Below are 23,938 nucleotides of genomic sequence, written 5' to 3' on the forward strand. Positions count from 1 at the left end.
TCCTAACAAACTCCAAAGTCCTAACTAACTCCATAACTATTTCTTCCCTGTTTTTATTCTAGCTGTGGATTCAGTGATAGTAAGTTGCTTCATACTTAGTTATGAAACAACTTACCATCAGCATCTTCAAGACATTCAGTGCTCCGTCATCCTCTATGCTCCTCTCACAGCAGATACTTGAGTGTCTACAATCGCAAATTTAGTGGGGTTCAGAGCTTCTCTTCCTCCCCTCTGTGTCCTCCCCGGGGTTACTCTCAACCAATGCTAAAAGCCAGATTTGACTATGCGCAGGACTCTTCAAACCTGCCAGCAGACCGTCAGCGTTTACCATGGAGAAAAAGCAAGTTATAAAGACAAGTTTCAGCAGGAAACCTCGCCTCCAGCCGAGCTCTGGATGGTGCGATACTGCCAGATTACATCCGGAGTGGAAAAGAATGCACCAGCCAGGCGTGAACCTGAGGACCACAGCTTCCACTTGAAAAAGAAAAATATTTACTAGCATTCACTAGTGTTCAGGTATGGCTTCCTGAACACTTACATTACTCTAAATGCAGCCAAAAGAGGCTGTTGCCTCCTCTGCATAGCAACGTGTTCTTGTAACTTGCTGCTTGTCCTCTACTTGTCCTTGTGTCACCACTGACCTTAAAATTAACTCTTTTCCCAAAGATTAGCTCTCAGACTGAACTTCCACATTATCCCAAGATCTCTCCATAACAAATCGCCTGGAACAAAAACAAGAAGCCCCATTTTCAGGATTAAAAAAAACCCTTCCCACATGTTATTAAAGTCACATTCCTCATAACAGTGAATCAAGAAGTTTGATTAAAAAAAGAAAGTCCAGTGTCCAGCTCTGCAGAAGGGAAAATTGAATTTCTCTGAGAAAAAGAATCAGAACTGGATGTACTGTGCTGCATTTGAAAACAGCAAGATAAGATTCCAATATGGCTCTAAGCACGCTCACAGCAACCTCTTATCAGACAAAAAATTGCTGCATGGCAAAATAAAGTAGAGTTTAAGAAAAAAAACATACTAGAGCAAGGCTCATCAAAAATAAGCTCTGGAACACATCTTTTCAGTGAACAATTTCTCCAAACTCCTTTGAACTGTCAGCTGTTTAGCACTTAGAACATTTTACTAGTTCTAAAACTCACAAGAAGATCAATTCTTATTCACTGAAGAAACACTGTACTTGCAACTATGTCAGAGACTAAGTGTTCCATTAAAAAATTAAATAAACAAACAAAACCATAAAACAATCGCTCACACACACACACACTGGTCCCTACAGGGTTAGGATGATGATGTCTGTGCATCAAGTATTTTTATGTCGCCCATATTTCTATCCTGTGCTAAAGCCTTCTCCTGGAACGCAGGTGCTGGCAGCAGCGCTCTGTTTGGGGGGCACGGCACATCTGCCCAGAGGGAAGCTTTCATCAGACACCAGAATTAATTTATACCATTTTTTTCAGGGACAGACACCACTTAACTACATTGTCTGTACTTTCTAGCTTCAAAAGCACTCCAGCCATTGAGTGATAGTACTGCCCTTCCTATATGTTTTTCCATCCTTCTATTTATTTAGGAATAAAATTGCACAATTTCATTAAAATTAAACAAGTGTTTCAGAAGGCAGCAAAAGCAACAACTGTTTTAGTCATTTAACTTAGTATTTACCAGCAATAAGTTAAATTTCACCCTAATGAAGGCTAGTACTTGGGACTTTAAATATGAAAGAAGGCTTAGAAAACTGTTAGGAGGAAGAAATCAAGAAAATAGAGGCTGCTTGCCTTGGAAAAACAGCCGATAAAGAACTGATCAAGTTTAAGTACAAAAATAATTAAATAGCACTGATCATCTAGCTCAGGAACATTTGCTCTTCCTGTCACTTTACAGAGGAAGAATCAGGCAATAAACTGTGTGAAATCCGTAACTAGTACAAAAATATACTGAAAAAGGGATCAGATATTAAGAATACTAATATCATAATTAAGACTAATGAAATTTTGGGGACGCTACTGAACCTCGTGCTTCACAATGCAAACCCACCAGGGATGACCGAAAGCAGATTAGAGACCTTACAGAAGAAGGACAGATGAGGTAACATTTAGGTACTGCACAATTCTTCAGCTACTATTTGAAGGCTGTAACTCCAGTGACATTTGATGCACAAAAGCCAGCTAGTGGCTGGGAAGCAGGGGGCGATATGATAAAACAATTGTATGCAACCCTGTTTGTACCAAATTAGGGTGCAGCATAGAAGTATATTAAGAATGAACCATCTTTTATTCCAGTTGCTCTTGTCATCTTTTCTTCTCTCGCTCAGTATCATACACCATTCCAGTTGAGTAAGTAGGATCGTATGAAATCTACAATGGTATAAAAGCTACAAGGATCTTCATAAATAAATAAAGTAGTAATAAAATGACAGCACTCAGGAACACCGCAATTGTGTATCATGACTCATCATAATACAGCTATCCAGGAAACTCAACAGGAAGGGGACACAATTTTTGAGGAGAAGGAGATACTCTTAAACCAATTTAACTAAAATCCGGTGCGGGAGGGAGGTGAACGCCTATCATTATCATTAAAGCTTGGCGATAACAAAAAGATTGAGAATATGATAAATAATGGAGAAGGCGGCTTACGATGAATAATTTGGTAACCCAGGACACCATTAGCATTGTTAACTAAGCCAGTATGGAGCACTAGGAGAAGCGGTGCAGAGGAAAATTGTTTTCAGTGAACCATGAAGTTCAAGTGTGGTGCTACCGACGCACAAGCCACTTCCCAAGCAAAGGACTACAGTAATAATGTACAAAAAGTTTATATGCAATCTCTGTGCAAGATACCGGCAAAAGCTTTACTGTATATACTACCTCTAGTTCTACCACCCACGAGTCAACGATGGTGACCCAGAAAGGATACAGACAAGTTCGATTTCACTGAGCAAGGTTTTTCTCATGTGGTTAAAAAAAGGGAAAGATAAGAGAGATAAAAAGTAAAGACAACCACTAACTTCTTAGGCTTCTAACTTTATAATATAACCATATCAATTTATACAATTATATTTCATTTAACTGAACAAACATTCTTCACAATTTTCTGAAGTTGCAAGAGTACAGTAAAAGCATTTGGAAGGCAGCAGATCAGAGGATGAGTCTTTTATACAAGATATACATCAAGAATTAACCTTCCATACATCTCTGAAAAGGAAGTTTTTCCATGCTAGAAACATTTTTGTCAGCTTAAGAGAGAACTTAAACCACCTCAGATTCAAATGTATCAAATGTTACTCTTTCCTAGCATATAAAATTTACTTTCGCTTCTTTTTTTCATCCCTTTTATTATGTTTTCGTGTCTATTACTCTGAAAGAATGATACCTAAACCCACACACTTCTTTCCTTTTCTTGCCCATTTATCTTTCCTTCCGTCTTCTGAATAGGATGGACAGACGTTGTTCCACTGTACCTCTGAGAATTCTTTTATTTTAGTACCTAGTTAGGTCAACTATTATCAAATGCTCATTACTCCAAAGTCGGAATCATATCGCTCAAAAAAAAAAAAAAAAAACCAAACCACAACCGAAAAAAAAAGGTTTCCAGGTTTGATGTTCAGCTAAGTTGACAGAAATCTAAGATTATGGAAATACTAAATTGGTATTTGATGAGTGCTTCTGGTCCCTTTCCAGAACTAGAAGGCCTGTAATTCACATTTGGGAAACTACTCACTTTTCATACCTTTTTGCCTTTGAGACAGGAATAAATAGAACAGAAACAGGCCAAACTTTTCTCCTTAAAAAAAAGTAACTTTAAACAAGGACTATGGTATTCTGCTTCTCTATTAAACCTAAAATCTTCTAATACAACCAGGGCTTTCTTCAGCCTTTCTTTTCTGCATGTAGCCTGAAAGGAAATAATTCTGATACATTCCACAACTTGATTTTCAGTTCATGTAAAATCTTCCCTCCACTCCTGCAAGAACTTCATCTCCATTCATTTCCTACATTGACAAGATTAACTTCAAAACTAAAAATCTGGAAGCAATTTCTGTATGAGGCTTCATGCTAACCCTGAAATTTGAACTTCAGCACAGGAAAAAACCCAAAGTCATCTCCATATGTGGCTTCATTAGGATGCATCTTTGGTTCAAACTGCTAAACGATTATTATAATTTGGCTATGAAAATACCAGCACCACCCATCAATAAGAAACCACCACAAACCCCCAATCCATTGTTTCTATATTAAGTAACAGAAATCCACAGCTAGGTTAAGCAAGATCTAACCCCGCTTTCTGAATGGGGAGAAGTAGTTAATTTTAAAAGTTGAGAGACTGAAAGCACCGAGTCCCATAACTACAGGCAGTGTTTATATCCCAGCTATACTCCACTCTATAGTCCAGGTGTCCCAGAAAAACAATGCTGCAGAAATATTTTTATTCCCTCATAACTCTAACATAGGACAGCCAAAACAATCCCTCAAACCTAGTCATCAGTGACAGTGAACTCCAGCAACAAAGGGGACAATCATCATAAAAGTCTCTAGAGAATAGAAGAACTCAACAAAAAATAGTTCGAGAAGAGGAATGAAGTAAACAGTTCTGGATGCAAAGCAACTTTTAAGGCCAGGAATAGAAATCTGAACATAGTCTGCATGTTCCAGAAATACTTTTACTATTGTTACATACAGCCATAAACATGTGCAAACCATCAATCATGATGAAAGGAGCAGCCCACCTTCTTGCCCACTCTGGGTGCTCATTCCAGTATGTGCTCTACCCATCATGTGTACCAAGACAAACATTCATGCAGCCACACTGTGTAGAAAACTAAAGTTTTCTTTTTTGTGTGTTTCTCAACATAAAAAATAAACTTAGTGGAACTAAAAGCAAATATGAAAACATTTATATAAATACGATGGTGCATTACGGATGTATCTGACATTTAAAGAGACCAATTAAACACAAAATGTTTTGCTGAACTCAGATATTGGACATTTAATTTGCTTCTTATCCACAAGAGTGAAGTGGTCTTTACCTTTTATCACAGCGTCTCCACCTGCTGGACTTCCATTTTCTTGCGGCGCTACAAGCGTTTTCAGAATTACTTGTGTTGCCCCAAGTCTCGGCAGGGTGACATGTTTAAGAAATGGCAAATTGTTTTTCTTGGCAAATGCCTGGCTTGTTTCTCTCCTTTTCCTAAGAAAGCCACCCTCTGGAAATAAAACAATCCATTTCCGATTTCGGCTTCTGTAATATTTTTCTAGATGCTCCTTGAGTAAGACAAGTTGCTGGTCACGGTGTGCTCTTCCCTGTAAGAATAAAACATTACCTAAATAAAAGGAATACTTAAAAGAGGTAATATTAAGACAGATAATTACTACATTTCTATGATTTCTCTCTCTTTTCAGAGATACAAATAAGCCTCTATGACAACACAAAACACTGTTCCAGAGTACCCACTGGCGGTGAAGTCAATGCCACTTCACAGAAAGGCTGAAAAAAAGCCCTTGAAATTGAGGATGAAGCTCCCAATTTGATAGCTTCTCTGCAAGAGCAACATCCACACTGTAAATGGGAACTCCACATAACTGGAGGATGTATTTACAGAATTCTCTAATTGTTACTGGGTCCCAAGTTGAATTTGCTAAATCGAATTTGGCAAAGACAATCTAGGGGTCAAGCTATGATTTGGAGGTAACTTCAGTAATGTCTGCAAGCCAAACAGTATCTTTGCTTTATGTACATATCTTCCACGCACCTCTCCCCTCATCCCATATTAGAATAGCAGAGGTACCAAAAGACACAATCTGACCTTGAGACCAGGCTTGAGTTCAGTTACCGCAGCAGAACCACAGATTTCTCCCAAATCTACGCTGCTTGAATGCTTAGTCTCAACTGAAATCAGCAAACTGATGGAAACACGTATTGCTTGAGAAAGAAGGGGAAAAATCCAAACAAAAAAAAAGTACTGCGCTGTGATGTTTGCAGGTTTCCTTTCTCTAGGGGAAAATGGTGAGTAGGAAGTGATTTTATTTGTGTGAACTTAAAGAAAGCCTATAACAATAAAAACAAGATGCTCTAGCCAACAAGGTACTGTACCAGCTTCTAGTTTGATAATTAGCTATATACAGGATATAGCCAAGTGAAAAAAAAAACCAAAACAAAAACCAACCATCATTCATTTCTCCTCTTCGATGTATTAGCACAACTTTTTCATTTAAGACAGCAAGATTTGTCCTTAATTACTGCAGAAATATCTTCAGTATCTTCAACAACAATCTTTTCTACTTCCACACACAGCAAGAGACCAAAATTTTCACAGGAATTGATTTACATCAATTATCATTTTTGAATGCTCCAAAGTGACTTTACCACATCATCTCAAGATGCAGAAGTCCAAAATTTAAGATTCCCTCAGCAGAGGTGATTTTAATTCTCTGAAATGTCAACAAAACTGCTACAAACCTTCCACACTTTGGTCGTTGGTGTTTTTTTGGCAGGGAAGTGGGGTTGAATGGAAGACACCAAAAACCAATATTTTATTGAAGACAAGTTCTGTGAAAGTGTTTCTTCTAGATTCTGAAATCTCAAGACTGCAATTACTTCCAACTTACCTCATGAAAGGGAAGGAAAAAGCTCCGTCTGCTCATATTAATGCAATCAAAGAGCAACATAAAAGTCCCTCACTTAGAACAGTCCTTTCTCACCAGACCACAGGACTCCAGGACAGCACAATAGTTAAAAAAAACAGCAGGGAATGATAACCTTTTCACATGTTAGGTATTAGAACTCTCCAAAACCAAAACAAACCTAATGAATACAACTGGTGGATAAATTGCTGTTTAGCAAATACCATGAGGTTTAAGATGCTACTGTGATAGAGAAAAATCTACTGAGGTGTTTAAAAGCAGCTGTGACTAGGGGAATACAAGAGAGTCCTGGAAGATAAAAATGCAACTAACATACTCTCCAGAAAGAAGAGAAAGTCAGTGATACAGAAGGAGCTCCTTACTACAACCAGTTCTTGAAGACCACAGCTCACCACCACGGGGAACAGGCTCAGCCTTCTTTCCTTTAGAGGAAAGAAAACAGGTAGCAGCAGATTGCTGACATTCTTCAGGATGCCACGCACTTTGTGTCACCAAAATGGCAAGAAACTGACAGTCTCTGCTTCCAATAAACTTTTCAATGAGAGAGAACACTAGTCAACTTCTAGTAGACCTCAGAAGCATTCCTAAAACTGCCATTGGTGCTGCTCATGAAAATGAAGCCAATGTACATTTTTAACAAACAGGATGTATTGCACCATGATCAAATTACATTCTTTTACAGGGGAAAAAATGAAGTATCTGCTCATCCAAATATTACTAGGGCCTTTCTATAGTTAGACAAAGGATCATTACTCACTCACTGTAAATGTTTTTGCTACACCCAAAGGCTAACTAACAGCCAAGAAACATTTAATTTTCAATTGGTTTATATTTAGTCTCATGATGACATCATTTTGTTTGTAATCTTGCATATCTCAGCCACTTCACTAAGATGAGGAAAAGCCTTAGTGTTTGCAGCTCAGTAATAAATTGGTTTTGTAACTGGAATTGCAACACCATATTCAGAAGTTACAGTTAACAAGCTGACAGCCATATGTACCTCAAAATGTGTATCTTGTGAATTTTAACTACTGAAACAGATTTATGTTTTACAAAGTGTCAAACCCTGTTCCTTTCCATACTTTCACAGTACACAGTTTTATCTCCAGAGACCTTTATTTTATTATCTAATTTTGCCTGAGGTTTTCTAACCATGCCTCTAGTCTTAGTGAGAAATCTCACTTTAGCTGTATATAACTGTGATTAAGTATTTCTTTATTTTGTTCTGAGTAAAACAGTTTTTCCTTCTCTGTAAAGTGAAAATGCATTAATTCTCTGTCTGCCCAAACATTTTAAGTCCAGACAAATAAAAACAAGGAGAGGAAAGAAATGTGAATGCTGGTTTGTCACAGTTCACATAACTGGCAGTTCAAGCTTTCTGTTGTACTTCCAAGTTTCTACTGGTAGAGTGCAGTTTGATCAACAGCTACCAAAAAACAAAACCCCCAAACTGTAAGAAATAATCTGAGGTTTTCACTCCTTAACATTTGAGATGAGAAAGAACACATTCTTTCCTGATGTTCAAATAATAATTAACCTTCAAGAATCAATTAATTACTATTTATGCAGATCTGTCACCACCTTAAACTGGTCTATTACCATGTCACCATCAAACGGGACAGTCCTGCCTTTCCTTATCTGAAACTTTGACAGTCAGAACAGTGATCTAACCAGGCTCGCTGCACAGTTTCAAGGTCACTAAGGAAAGAAGACAGGCACCAACAACGGGCAGTCAGGAGCAGAGAGACAAAAAGGACTGTCCATGTACCTTGCTTGTACACATCTCATAAAAGGCTCCCATCATAACTGGGTTCCATAAACATTCTTGTCTAGGCAAATAATAAAAGAAGCTTGGAAAAAAAAAAAACAGTTTCAGAAGAAAGCTCTACCCAAATACACATATTACAACATAGTTATTTCGTCCTGCAAACCATCCAGGACATAATGAGTAAGTCCCAAAACACCACAGTGTTCCAAATATAAGGATAAATCAAAGCAGTATTATGTGTTTCCATTTACCTGTCTTATAAAGAAGTCTCCATGGATTAGAGACACAATGCCAAAGTTTGTATACTTAAAAATATGATCCATCAGCCACATCATCTGACGGACAACCTGAAAAGTTAAAAAAAAAAAAGGTTAGTAAATATCAAGTGCAGAGAATTATATATATATATACTGTTCATATTCTTGTCACCCTCACAACAGCAATGGAACTAGCAAATATACGGAATAAAGTCCTTTATGCCCCAAAGCATAAAGTAGCACAGGTGCTACACTTCTCCATCAGCAGGGTTAAATAGCTGCCCTTTTGTAATATACTATGCAGTTCTACGCTACGAGCCATATGCTAGAGTAATATCTACTCTGCCTTTTCACACAGGTAGTGTAATGCTTCTTATTGACATATCACCACAATTCTAAGCCAGCTGCAAATTAAAACTATTTTCAGCGTTTGTTAAGAACACAAACCAATACAGATCTGTATTTGAAATTTCCAACTGTTTTATGTCTACCACAAAAATAAGTATTTCCTTTTTTTTTTTTTTGGAATCAGCAATTTTGGGGGTGAGATCACGTTGTTGTTGTGTTTCTGATGTGCACATGTTCCATACACGCTCTCTCTTATCTTTGAACAGCAGCGTTCACTGAGACCTATATACAGCCCACATGCCATTACTGATTTCTCTCGTGGCAGGGCAGTCAGATGCATCCCTGAGAATTTAATTGTCATGCTCCTTGTCCCAGCCAAGAAGCACAGTGAGAAGGCAAAAATAGAGAAGGCAAAAATAGAGGTTAAGCCATTAGATTCACTTTGACTATCAGTTCTTACAGGACAGTGAAGGCAGATACTATACCTGTTCAGTCCTTTGAGATTTAAAATAGAAGAATTACTCCAGAAGAGGTAAATAACAGAAGGGAAAAGCTTATTCTCTCGACAGGTCCTTCCCCTCCATAGCTCGTACATGGAGATTTTTGAGAGGGGTAGGAATTGGCTCTCCAAAACCATAAAATCCAGGGTCTCTCACATGCTCTCACTCTTCCCTATGTTATAAGGCCACACCAAGATTGGTTCAAGTTCAGTGAAACTTAAAAGTCATATAACACAGTACTCTTCCATTTATCACTTCCAAAAAAGCATATGGAGAACCACAACGTTTCTCTGGTAGTCAGAAGATCATTTTCTGAACTTTAAACAGGCACCTTCTGCTTGGCATCTTTCAGTTGTCCAAGATATATAATTTGAGGCAAAGACTGAAAGAAAGCAGTCTAAGAAGTAAAGATTTCCTCTAGAAAATACATTGTATTGTTCATGTACCAGTTGATTACATCTACCAATAAAGTGTACTCTACGCTTTTCTCCAAACAGCGGAGGCTTTCACAGTAACGGAAATACTCAGAATCCACATCCATGCCTTCAACAATACTTCTAACAAAATACTTTGATACAGTAAAAGATGGTAGCTTTTACTGTTTTCACATCCTCACGTCTATGTGGAATTTGTAGAAAGAAGCAGATATATTTCATGCATGAATTTTGTTTTGTAAAAGCAACTCAATAATTTGCAATTTGTACCTAGAATTGCATGTATCAGTAAGTCTTTCTTCCAAAGAAATCTGATTATCTCTTGGAGTGCTCTGATTACCTATTTTTCCTTTTGACCACAGAAGCTATAAATGAATCCTGGGTTATAAATTTGGAGAAGCATAACTGTCACATACCCTGTTTCTTTTACTTATCCTTAAACAACTGCGGACAGATGCTCGGCGAAGTGAAGTTTTTACAAACTTGCAAAAACGTACCTGCTAAAGAATGTTTCAGATACTTTATTGCCTTAGATGCATAGCTCATCTCCCAGTGAAATCTGAAAGTCACATTTAGAAGCTAGCTATCCTTGCCTAAGAGAAGATTAGGAACATCTCAACTTTTGTGGTGTTTTTTTGTTTTTGTTTTGTTTTTTTTTTTTTGTTTTGTTTTGGTTTTTTTTTGTTTTGTTTTTTTGTTTTTTTTTAATAGTAGCAAACTTTCTATTTGAAGATGTTGGATAATGCAAGAGCACCCATTTCTGGATGCTCTAGCATCACTGGAAGCGGAAAAGGAAACCATGTCTGGGAGAAAAGGACAGCTCTCAAAGATACGAAAAGTTTTTCTTTGGAAAAAAGCATCCGTTTCTTCTCTGTGACATGCTAGTATCCTTTTCTGTCTGCCAGTGGTGTTTCTTACTTGATGCTACACCTCCAAGGGAACAAAGACACACTATGTATTTGTGAGTAATAAAAGAAAAATTAGTTTCTAGATATAACTTCCCACTTGAGACTAGTATTGGTGAAATGGCTTCTCATACAGCTAGCCCCAGGCCTGTGTTAAATACAATCACAGAATCATAGAATGGTTGGAGTTGGAAGGGACCTTAAAGATCGAGTTCCAACCCCCCTGCCATGTATGGAACCATACCCTTGGATAAAAACACCACCGAAGTTCCACTGATGATGATCTAGCCTGCAGCAGTACCCATATGACTGCCAGCGTTCATCTATTACTTTGGCATTTTGACAATTATTGTTCTATTATATCAAGAAGAAGTTAAACCAACGTAACGTATTTTACTGGAGGAGATAAGCAAGCTTAATAATCTGCTTCTCAACATTGGTCCCTAGATGTTCTGTGGCAATCCTGGAGGAGGAACTCTTGCCCAGCAATGCTAGTGCTTCTCTCCTCCCATATCACTTTTTATTGTCTTTTTATTTAGATGACAGTAGGTTTATCCTGAAAGCTGATAATTGCTCTTCCCAGTCTGAAGTCCACCTCATCATGTTTTAGGTAACAGAGGGCTTCTAACTAGCATCCCTGAGCCTCCTCAGTCTTTTTGAGAAGGAGTGATGTGATTGTGTCCAAGATCAGCGTGACATACAAGTTATAATCTCAGACAAAACATCCAGGCAGTTTCCCGCAAGTGGGCTACAAACAGGCAAACTCCAGAGCTCAGTGATTACAAATCTGCCTGTTAAGCCCAGGCAATGGCAAGAAGTACAAAGAGGAAATATTTTTATGTATGAAATAATGAATATATTCATACATACTCTAAAACATAAAACCAAAAAGGAGGTGTTCAAAGAACAGGACACAATTATCTTGTTTGCAATCAAAAGGTAAACTAGATTAATGGATATTCATTCTGCTCCGTTACCAAGGACAGAACAGAGGACACTGCAAGATACTGGTGTTGGCTCTTCCATTTAGTATCCTCAGGAAGGAAACAGTGCTTATCAGATCAGTCTCTTGCATTTCAAGGAGGTTTAAGCAAAGACATTCAGAAGTGTTTTGAGCACAGATTCATAGTTGTTTAAGGATTGAAACAATTTTTGGATACCATTTCAGGTCCTTTTTGCTTCATCCTTCCTGCTTAAGTTCAGAATGTAGAAAACCTTTTACCAATTTTATTTAAAAAAAATAAATCTAGGTGCCTCCTATTCACAGACCCACTTTCATTTCACTCCACACAGATTTCATAACAAAGCAACCTGAATAGACTGACTTTCATCTTTCAAGCACCTCTAACTTAACAATGAAACCTGGGAACGTGTGTCTTGAAACTTGCACTCTAACAGCTGCAAGCTCTATGTTCTCTCCACCACATGCTTCCAGGCTCTGCTTTCTGCTCTAAATCAGAAAAAGTAGTAATAGCAGCATTTTAACCTACTTCTCTTTGTTTAACACATAACATTTACTGTTTATGAGACCTCAACTAACTTAATAAGTTTGTTTTAACAGTTAATTTCACAAATTGGAACAACTCCTTGAACTATATAAAAAGTGCAATTAAGTCACTTCTGATTCAGCTAAAACCTTGCTCTGTGTGGCCTGTTTTATTGTAACATGTATTAGTCAAACAGTATCAGTCCAGTCCTTCCATTAAAATTATAACTTTTAGCTAAGTTTCACTTCCCTGATAAGAGAACATGTTTTCCTTATTCACATAAGTGAATCTGAAAGATGAGAGACATCTTAACACATGTAGTTACTGCTTTGTGAGATGAAATTTGCTTAAAACAGACAGGCTACACTATCATTTGTATATAAGAAGTTATAAAATACTAGAAAAAAATACCATCACAGTTCCTGACACAGCCATTAGGAAACACTGTCAAGTAGCAAGAATGTTTCAGTATTCTACCTCGCTACACAGAAAAACATTAAACCAAACACTTCTGATGTCTTAGATTAACATTTTTTATAAAGCAGCATTAAGGGGTAAGTGCTTGCAGATTACATCTGGTTTCAGTCTGCGTTAGCTGGCAAAAGCAAGCAAAAGAAATTTTGGACTGCCCCAGGAGGAAGGTCTTCCTAGTTCTGCCACAGCACCATCCCTGCCGAGAGGCCTTTGGTAAGCTGTTTTACTTCTTTGTATGCCCTTCTGTGAGAAACTGAAGTGAGCCTTTCACCTTCACAAAATACTCCGAGAGCTAAAAAGTGTTGTCTGAGTGGTAGTGTTTAGGAATTAGTGCAGTTTAACCATCCTAAACAAAATAAAAACAATTATTGGAAATTACTATGTTATTACTAACAGATGAGTATCAAGGTTGTGAAGGACTCCATGTCAAGTTTAAACTGTATTTAAAGAAAACAGTCTCATTTAAATAGTCGCCTATTTTATAATGATTTATTTTGGACAGGTAAGTTTGTTGGGTTTTTTTTCCTCCAGTGGTTTTACAGTCACTCAAAGACAAGACAATTCTCTTCTGTTCAGAAATATGAAGCATGCTATTTAAAAACACCTGATTCAGCAAGTTCTATCAAGGATAAACTATCCTGATCTTTCTCATTATTTTTAGCCACTTGTACTACTCATGCTATATTTAAGTATGTGTTAAAACTGTTTTATTTCTTTATTAGCTAAAAACTTTAAAGCCATACTAGCCTCTGGACATGTAGATTCCAAGAGCAATGACTGCAATTACTTAAGGGGGAAAAAAAATAGTGATTTTAAGGATGTTTTGCTTTTCTGAAAACCCAGAAACCTAACAGTTTTCATGGGAAGATTATCTGCCATCTCAATGTCTTCCTCCATTTTTAACATCTACATTTACTAAAACTTACTCTGCCTTGATTGAAACTTTCTAGCTATGGAGTCAAACAGGATAAATATGGCCTAGATTTATATATACAGTAGTATACATATATGAGTCAATGAAGCTTTACAATATTTAAAACACCTGAAGATCTGTGCTGCTTTGAGCCAAGTTGGCATGAGTTGCACAAGGGCACGAGGTGAGGGTGAAAAAGTCAAGTACATGATTACCTGCACGGAGATCTGCTTCCCTCTGCGTTAATCTAGACTGGATGCACACTGACTCAGCTTGTATCTGACCTTCTTCAGAGGCAACCCTTCTGGTCTAAAACCTGCTCCAAGCTACTGGCTGTCACATTAAACCAAATCCAAACAAAAAGCTTCCTATTGAGGGCCTTGAGATTATTTGGTGGATCAACACACAAAAGTCTGTCCTCAGTAGCGCACACAGATGTGAGCACATCCAAGGTAGCAGATCGCACACACGGATGCTATCCCACTCCCCGGTTGTAGCCTACCGTGCCTTTATCCTGAAGGCACATCATCAGAGTGCAGACGTCACCCGTTGCTTGATGGTTCACCAGCACCATAGCTTCATCTTCTGATACCGCTTTAACATCATCACCCCATTCCACTACTATTAAAAAAAAAAAAAAAAAAGGTAAATTTTACAATGACCACATGGAAATTTTACTATCAACAAAACAAAATCCCCAAAGACCCCACACCCAGACAATCATAATAAAGAAACCTACACGCTACATGTCAATTTAAATTGGCACATAGCATAAGATGGGAATATTAGCAAGACCATTTTTCCAAGCAGAGGGTATCCAGCTTAGTTTTAAATTGCATGCGCAGAATACGAACAAAACAAAAATACTCTACCAGAACATATGCACAGAGATTGATCTTTTTGTGTCATTACACCATTCTATATTTAGGGTCTCAAAATTACATAAGCTTTTGACCCAGCTTTCAAATCCAACTGTCTCACCTCATTAGATTAAAAAAAAATCATGTTGTCAAAAATGATTTTTTTTGTTGTTTTTTTAAACTTAGCAAGTTTGTTGCGTTTCTACACTATGATTAAACCACTCCAGTAAAAGCAAAACAAAAAGTCTGTAGTTGGATCATTAGGTTTAAAATGCTACATAAAACAAACTCAGTAACTCAAATCTAAACAAGTTAGCTATAGGCAAGAAAGTGCTGCTCAGATAACAGAAACTATCAAACACTGTTTTGCAGGCCAGGGACCAGATGCTCCAGTGGCAAGAATGATGTCAGGAGGAGGCCACAGCTGTTGATGATCCAACATTTACAGTGACTAGCAAAAATATGCTGAGGTGAGGAAAAGGAGTTAAAACTGCTAATTCCATCATCATGAAGTAACTGAATAGAGAAAGAGAAGACTGCCTCCCAAAGAAGATGACAGGATGGAACACTAGAAAAAGACTATCACAAATTAAAGACCAGAACACGCCTAATGCTGTTATTGGGGCAAAGAGAAAAGCGAGTAGAGTCTGGGCCTCTTCAGTAAAAGGGCAGGTTACTGCAATGCGGGTAAAGGGAAAGGATGGGCAGGCAGAGCAGCTCTGTGAAGTTCAGAAGGAAGAGTAAGATGCATTGCCCATGCATGTAGCACACGATTATTTTTCTGTGTGTCTTCACTATCTTAAGTGGTTCTTACTGGCTATTATTTTTCATTTCTGACATCAAAAGAAATATTTCACCTCCACTACCGAATCTTCAGTACTGTTATTAACAGGTCTCCAGGCAGCGAACAACTCTCATCACAGGACAATTAATTACTTCACTACTGTCTTTTAAGCAGTGGTTTAACTGATGGAAAAGCAATAGGTTACACACTGAAGACACGAAGCAGTAATCCATGCATAGCTTCCCTGTCCTTGCAGAAATCCAATTAGCATCACACCTTTAAAAACTGCCACTTCTATTACTTTCTGATAGCTCCCAAATTAGTACTGAATTGAGACTTGAACACAAAGTAAAAAAATAAAATGCTGCATTTGGTCACAAGTAGATAGAATCAGACTAGAGATATGAAGGTGGGGAAGACTATTCATTCCATAATGTTCAACGTCCTTTCCTTTCCACAGGCAACCTAAGCACAGGTCCCTTCTTATTTTTCTCAAAATGAACTTGGAAGATCCCCTTTAACCTTCCTCCTCTATTACGTGCAAATTCCCTCCGATGTCCCCTCTGACTCCACGGAAGTTAGATGCCTGGACGTGGCAGTCATAGTTGACTATGCACCCTCCTGATCAAGTTATTTCCCACACATACCTACGGCGGTACCCCACGAGGCAAGAAACTAAGATGAAACGAGAATAGTTTTAAGGAGAAATGAATCAACCGCATACAGATTTTGAAATTATTACTTCAGTGTCTTTATTAAACAGCCAATATACAAAACTCTTACTGAACTGTGGCTTTCTGAAAGTAATAAAAACTAAGTACTAAATACATTCAGCATCTACAAAATAAGGTTTCTCCCAAATAGCTAATTATTCCAAATAAGATTATTTTATTTCTAGATCACTCGGAGAAAAAATGGGTTACTTTACTACAGATACTTCCCTGGAGCATATCAATTTATGCTACTAATCATTTCTATTGTAGAGCAGTTTAAAAAGAAACTATTTTTAATCTTCAAAAACATTTCACAGATCTAACTTTCTGAAGGATTAAAATAAAGTTCATGACTGAAAAATGTAAGCCATGAGAAGTAACACACAATTGAAAACAACTACAGAGGAGAACTTATGAAGCTTAATTTGCTAGAAAAAGCTACATTTTTAGCTTACTACGTGAAGACTAATGTCTGACACTGAAACTTTCAGATAGGCCCCAGTCAAAGAAAAACAGGAAAAAAGCTTCTGCTGTTACCTAGACTATTTTACCTGCTCTTGTTAAATACAATAGAAGGTAAAAACACACAACCAGCTTAAAATGCACTAACAAGATCCAGCTGAGAAGAAGTAAACAGGTGGGCTCTGTTATCCCACTCCAAATGTATCTAAAAAAAAAGAAGTTTGATTTGATTCTTTAATTGATTTACTCAATTCATTCTATCAACTGGCCAGGCTAATAGCTCAACTTCTGTGGCTCAACTGACAGGTAGTAAGTTATTAAATCACAGTGATTCAGCTGGACATCCTCTAGTTTCTTTTCCCTCTCATTTCTCCTCAGGCAATCAGGCTGTCTCTTGTGCTTAATAAAGCTTTATGGTCAATTGATTGACCTGATTATCAAGGAGAAAAGAATCAGTTTGTGCAAGTCCTTCACAGAGCATTTCTGGATCAGAAACAGAACAGCAAACCACAGAAGCGTGCATAAAAACCACTGCCATTACCGCAAATTTTTAAAGAAAAAAAAAAAAAGGCCTCAAATATCTAGAATTTTAAGTTCACAGTGTCCCTTTAAACTCAGTGGGGGGACTAAATGTTTGTCTTCAGTTTTCTCACCACACTGAAATTTTCAAAAGGAGCAACTTTTGCTTTAAGAAATACTTGTGCTATTACATTCCTCCACTGCAGTTGGAAACATTCAAATCCAAACCTCAGCTGCAAGGCAGCAGAACCAGGAAAATGGCTTTGCTCCACTTTAACAAAGACAAAAAAAAAAAACCCCAAGAGTTCAGAGACAAATATTTGTCACTCAGGGGCCTGAAAACCAGCAAACATTCCTCCACAGCTTCCTTCTATTGCCAGGGCACATTTTAGAAGGATACCGGTTCTGGGTCTACAGCCTCGCAGTAGTTACGATTTCTGCAAATGCAGTTTAACATAGTGGAGTAACTGTAACGGAAGGCAAGAGCAGGAAATCAGTTTAACATGGTAATTTGAAATCACAGTAAACTCAGTACCAAGAAAAACCCGATTAGTAATGACATCTTTTACCCACAAGATTGAGATAGCAGTGGCTTAGCTCTAAAAGTAACTTTATTTGTGACTTAGTATTGTAAGCAAAAGGCTTCTCCAGGAAAGGATGAGGACAAGTTCACTTGCAACTGCATACGCTGTAAGACAGATTTATCCTTCTCTTATAAAAACAAGCCCAAGACATACATAAATCTCTAAAACATCAAGAAAATATTTCATATAATGAGCTGCAGACCAAGCTTTTTACAAGCTAATCCTTGCAGAGCTTAAAGAAGAAAATAAGAGGGTTTTACCACTTTTTTTGCTGAACTATTACACATATAAATGTAGCTATTGAGAGTTCTCAGAACACTTGGCTGCTTTGTAATCATGTCCTTAACGTAACTGTGTGCATGTAAGTGATGCTATGAATAAATATTCAAGCCTTTAAATCGCAGTATGTCATTAGGCTGGGCAAATGACTACTCAGCTAACTAACAATTCAGCAGATTTATTTTATACCTTTGAATATACCTGGCAAGAATGGCAGTCTAGTATTCTGTGCAATTGCTTAGCAATTAATATGAACACCTTCATTTTGCATGCCGCATTTTAAAACCTAAAAAATGTTCTGAAATTTTTGACAGTCTCTTCTTCATTACAGTTAATAGTTTCACTACAGTGTGTGCTGTAAGAATCGGCATAAATTTTATTGGCATCTTAACAGCTTAATTTCTAATAAATACCTGGGGTTATTATTTCAAAATGTATTGAGTTTCAACTTCCTATTTCTCCACCGAATTGGAAAGAAAAAAAAAGGGGGAAAAAAAAAAAGCCTCCTGCCAGAAGTTTCAACAGCCATTAGGGAATGGACAGTGAAGGAACCAGATGCAATTTTCACACTAGCATCATCCAAATCTAAAAGCTACCATATTAATCCCATAAATAAAAAACATTAAAAGATTGATGTTTTATGGCAGGATCAGGGAAACTCTTTAAGTTTTCTAATCACAACTATTAAAAACCCCAAACCACTCGATAAATCACCTGAAAGTTATGGTATATGTAAACATATGATTGATTTGGATATCCATTTTATTTGCATTTAGATTTGAATCTACACACAATTCTGCTGATTACTTGTAATCACTTGCATCCATGAGGCAAGACTTGAAGAAAACCTGTTCCAGGAAGTGGCAGGTTGGCAACGCTTAGAACTGAATGGTACCACCTTTTGTCAATCCCTTGGAAACCTTCAGTAACAAATAAACAGCATTATTAATGGACAGTCTCCTTTGCTTCCACAAAAGCCACCCTGCTTTCTAAACGAAGAAATGTTATTATTCAGTAGTGACTGTAACTCATGACAACCAGGTTTCTATGTTTTAAACATTCCTCCTCATACTTAAGCATTTGTAACTGGCAAGTTGCAACCCTGATCTACTGTTATTCACAAACGGCTCATCAAAGCGTGTTTCAACTAGAGTAGCTATGTACAGTTGTTAAACTCATTTGTCTCTCCTTTATAGATGGGATTCTTTGATAGCTGGCATTAAGAAATCCCAGAAGTGATGCCAGAGGTTAAATATTACTTAGCATCCCTAGAATGCATTAAAAAAAAAAAAAAAAGACACACTAAAGGTGTTTTTTTTCCCCTTAACAAAAAGGTTAAAGGCATTTGTCTCTGTGAATTGGTTGCCTACAGTGAAAAAAAGGAAAACAAACAACTGACTAACCAAATCAGCATACAGTTAGTTTTTTACATTTATTAAGCGCATATCTTATGGTTAGAAGGTATTTAAATACACCTATAAAATTAGATACATACTATTGGAAAGAGAAAAATAGCTCTTCCTACCCCACCCATTCCTTCCAAAATTCATACTGCCAAGGAAACCTTCATATATTTTCTCTAAGTACACACACAAGACATACAGGTCATCAATACAATCCAGAAAAGGAGGGAAAGAACATGCATACAACATCTTATCTCATTAAACACAGCTTCACTTAATGTCTTATCTTTCTTTTCCTATCACAGAACGTACCCTTACTAACAAAAGTATTGTCACGTTCAACGCTATTACAATATACACATCTTAAGGCTGTAAAAGTATGCCTGCCCTGCCCTTTGTACACACCACCCGTCGCTACTACAGATTGGATGGTTTAGTGAGGTCCTCGGATCGGCCCCGGCGGGGTCGGCCACGGCCCTGCCGGAGCGTCGAGAAGACGGTCGAACTTGACTATCTAGAGGAAATAAAAGTCGTAACAAGGTTTCCGTAGGTGAACCTGCGGAAGGATCATTACAGCCTATCAATACCTGAAGGGAGCCTACAGAAGAGCTGAAGAGGGACTCTTTGTCAGGAAGAGTGGTGACAGGACAAGGGGCAATGGTTTTAAAATGGAAGAGAAGAGATTTAGATTAGATATAAGGAAGAAATTCTTTACAGTGAGGGTGGTGAGGCACTGGAACAGGTTGCCCAGGGAAGCTGTGGATGCCCCATCCCTGGAAGTGTTCAAGGCCAGGCTGGATGGGGCTTTAAGCAACCTGCTCTAGTGAGAGGTGTCCCTGCCCATGGCAGGGGGGTTGGAACTAGATGATCTTTAAGGTCCTTTACAACTCTAGCCATTCTATGATTCTATGATAAGTATGTTTTCAAACAAGATTTTGATACCAAAAAAAGCATCTTTTACAGCTAACTTGATTCAGACTTTTATGATGCTAATAAACTGACCTACACTGGCAATTTTTTCCTTTTATTTCCATCAAGAAAAATGCCTGTGATAGAGAAATCAGAGAAGCAGCAGCAGCAGCTGGGGAAGAGAAGCCTGCAAATAAAGGTCAGTTGTTCCTATAATACATGTTAATAAACCAAGGCTGGGTTTAGGATGTCCCAGTCACCATCCTCATTTTTTGTGACAAACCATTTTGCACATCTCTACACTTCCTTGTAGGAAATGATGCGTATTTCCTTTAGCTTTCGGTTCCACCCTTCTCAGCTTCCACCCTCTCTTTCTGCAGTTTACAGACAGATGTGCTTTGTGGAGAAGAGGACTTCAGCACTCACAGTATTTATGCCCTAAGTCAACCCACACACTTACTTCAATTAACTGACAGTAACAGGTGTTAAAACAGGAGACAATGACAACAGAGATGCCCTGGCTCTTTCATTTTTCTAACCAACCCAAGTTTTTCCTAAAGCATAGCAGTTTCTTTGGGAAACAGGCCCTAGCAATGACTTTTGAAGACTGACAACTTTCCTGGAGTGCATGTTCAAGACCTCATGGGTACGGTTTGCTTGAGTTCTATAATTCACTGGCACAAGAGATGATGTTTGTGGCTGAAGAGAGGGCTCCTTTTACCCATATGTGACTGAGAATCAATAAAAGCGAAACCTTAGCTCACCTTCAGTGCAGCGAACTTCTTCCGCTGGCTTCAGCACAGGCAATATAATTTCAAGCACTTCACCTCTTTGCAGTGATGCTAGGCAAGCAGTTTATATGATAAGAAAACTTTAAAAAAGTTCCCAAAATGTGTCAGGATACACAAGCTATGCTCACTAGATATTTAAGGAATAGTTCCAATACATCTTAAATCTTACAAAAGCACATCTTCCACCGGACAATACCCTCCACATTTTATGGAGGTCTCCAACAGCTATTTTATGCTGCTCCCACAACGCCACTTGAATTGTAGAGGCACCAACACCCCGCAGCTCATAGCGCTGATCATCCAAACTGGAACCCCAGTTGTATATGGTGGTTACTGCCTCCACAGAGGAATACAAGAGGCGCAGTGTTTGTAGCCACACAGGCAAATGTGGACTGCGAAATGTGAAGACTGCAACTGATGTCAGCTTTCACGACTATACTGGTAATAAACCGTAGCAGCCGAGAAGCGACTCCACTGTCTGCTTTGCTGCTTCTATTATTAGAAAAGCAACTGCAAGCCTGAAGAATGGGATGGAGTGCTGAAATCCTTTTGAAGTACCTCAAGCTCATGAGTCAGACCACTCGCAGAAGGAGCAAGCTGTACAGCACATTCCTCCCTGGTGACAGATAAAATACATTAAGTATTAACTACCCACAGGAACCTCAATGCATTCATGAACTAATATCCTAAAGCTCTAATACCTTACATACTACAGATGTTATAATGGCCAGAAAAAAAAAAATAACAGTCTGTTTGAAGACTAGAAGAAGCAAAACAATGGGGCAGTCTCGCAATTTTTTCTCACCATGAAAGAATACTTTTTTACATTATTAGGAAATGAAACATCAGCACAACATGTAAAAGTTACTAAGGGATACTGAAAATCAAATAGCCAGGCTTGAAAGTTAAAACCAATCCTAAGCAGTTTCAAAGCATGCACAAAAGATAACCTAGTTAGAAACACATAGTCAACAAGGTCCTAAAAAGAAAGAGCAATCTGAACCAACAGTAAATACACTTCAGATTAACTGCTATCACTTCGGTTCATATTCAGTACCAATTTTGGTCACTCCTAGATACATTGTGGAAGCACACACGGTCAATCTATGTTCAAAAATGTGTACTTCCAATATTATCAAATAAAAGACAAAGTTTACAGGACCTTAAGATGACCATAAACCAAAGAGAGGTATATAAGCTAAAGATCAATTTTTGCCTTTTGCTGGTTAAAGCTTCTCAACACTCTGTGGATGACCGAAAAGCTGTAAGACCATAAGTGACAGAAGCAGAGAAACATTCCCGCGACAAGCATCAAAGAGACTCTGACTAGAAGGATCTCAGCTAAGTTGTTACATAGAGCACAAAGACAAGATCTGCAGCTTACTAAGACTGCGCAATTTTACATGGCAAAAAAACCTGCTTCGACAACCACAGGGCCACAAGTTTGCTTGTATGAAAAAGTGTCCTGAGAAATTTTGGTCCACTTATGTTTTATTGCTCCCTAGACAGATATTTGGGGTTTGAAAATTTGAAGGAGAACCACCAAGACATAAAAATTTTTCTACCAGTTTTCTCTTTCTTTCATTCAACCTCTGGTCAGCCACAACGATGGAAACGCCACAGTCAATGCAAAAAGGTGCAGCATTTGCATAAACAGACTCCTGTTGTCAGATAAGGCTGTGGGTCCTATATTTTAGTCTCTTTCTCTACAAAGATGATTTGAATCTACAAAGGATTCTCACCACGCAAGCACATGACTTTATACACTAACTCCACAGAACGCTTTTCCATTTTTTTAAAATACAAGAGTCAAACTCTTGTGGTTTCACCCATAACACTGATTACAGGTATCTCCATGGAATACCCATCTGGAGCTGGAGAAGCAGTTCCTTCCTGGGTTCAAGTTAAATTCAAAATAGTAGAGGCAGACCTCCCACAGAATCACAGGGGTTGGAAAGGACCTTCAGAGATCATCTAGCCCAAACCCCCTGCCTGAATGGCAGCACAGTCTTCTGATGTGTCAGCCACCCCTCCCAGTTTTGTGTCCTCAGCAAATTTGCTGAGAGTACACTCTGTCCCCTCATCCAGGTTGTTGATGAGTATGTGGAGTAAGACTGGACCCAGTACTGACCCCCGGGGAACACCACTGGTTACAGGCCTCCAACAGGACTCTGTGCTGCTGATCACAACCCTCTGAGCATTGCCATTCAGCCAGTTCTCAATCCACCTCACTGTCCGCTCATCTAACCCACGCTTCCTAAGCTTACCTATGAGGATGTTATGGAAGACAGTGTCAAAAGCCTTCCTGAAGTCAAAATACACAATGTCCACTGCTCTCCTCTCATCTACCCAGCCAGTCATGCCATCATAGAAGGCTAACAGGTTGCTCAAGCGTGATTTCCCGTTAGTGAATCCATGTCGACCACTCCTGATAACCTGCTCTTCCTCCACAAGCTTAGAGATGACACCCAGAATGAGCTGTTCCATCACCTTTCCAGGGATGGAGGCGAGGCTGTAGTTTCCTGGGCCCTCCTTCTTGCCCTTTTTGAAGACTGGTGTGACACTGGCTTTCCTCCAGTACTCAGGCACCCTCTCCTTTCTCCACAACCTTTCAAAGATGATGGAGAGCAGCTTCACAATAACATCTGCCAGCTCCCTCAGAACTCATGGCTGCATCCCATCAGGGCTCGTGGATTTGTGGGTGCTGAGTTTGCCTAAATGTTCTCTAACCTGATCCTCCATGAGCAAGGGAAAGTCTTCCTTTCTCTAGACTTCTTCCCCTTGCCCCCAGGGTCTGCGATTCTTGAGAACCTGCCTTAGCAGTAAAGACTGAAGCAAAGAAGACATTCAGTAACTCCGCCTTCTCTGCATCCTCCCCTTTATATAAATCTGAAA

The 23,938-nt window shown here is 38.5% G+C and overlaps 1 protein-coding gene across 1 annotated transcript in view; it reads right to left on the bottom strand.

Annotated features, from left to right (window-relative positions):
- The window catches only part of LPGAT1 (lysophosphatidylglycerol acyltransferase 1), a 67,862-nt gene that overhangs the window by 24,592 nt on the left and 19,332 nt on the right, over positions 1-23,938 (bottom strand). The window contains exons 3-5 of the mRNA XM_074168511.1: positions 14,242-14,360; positions 8,673-8,768; positions 5,039-5,312 (exon numbers count right to left, since the gene is read on the bottom strand). Of these exons, the coding sequence (XP_074024612.1) occupies positions 5,039-5,312; positions 8,673-8,768; positions 14,242-14,360 (489 nt within the window). The remainder of the gene's footprint in view (positions 1-5,038; positions 5,313-8,672; positions 8,769-14,241; positions 14,361-23,938) is intronic.

The sequence above is a fragment of the Numenius arquata genome, chromosome 2 (genome assembly GCF_964106895.1).
Source record: "Numenius arquata chromosome 2, bNumArq3.hap1.1, whole genome shotgun sequence".
NCBI lineage: Eukaryota > Metazoa > Chordata > Aves > Charadriiformes > Scolopacidae > Numenius > Numenius arquata.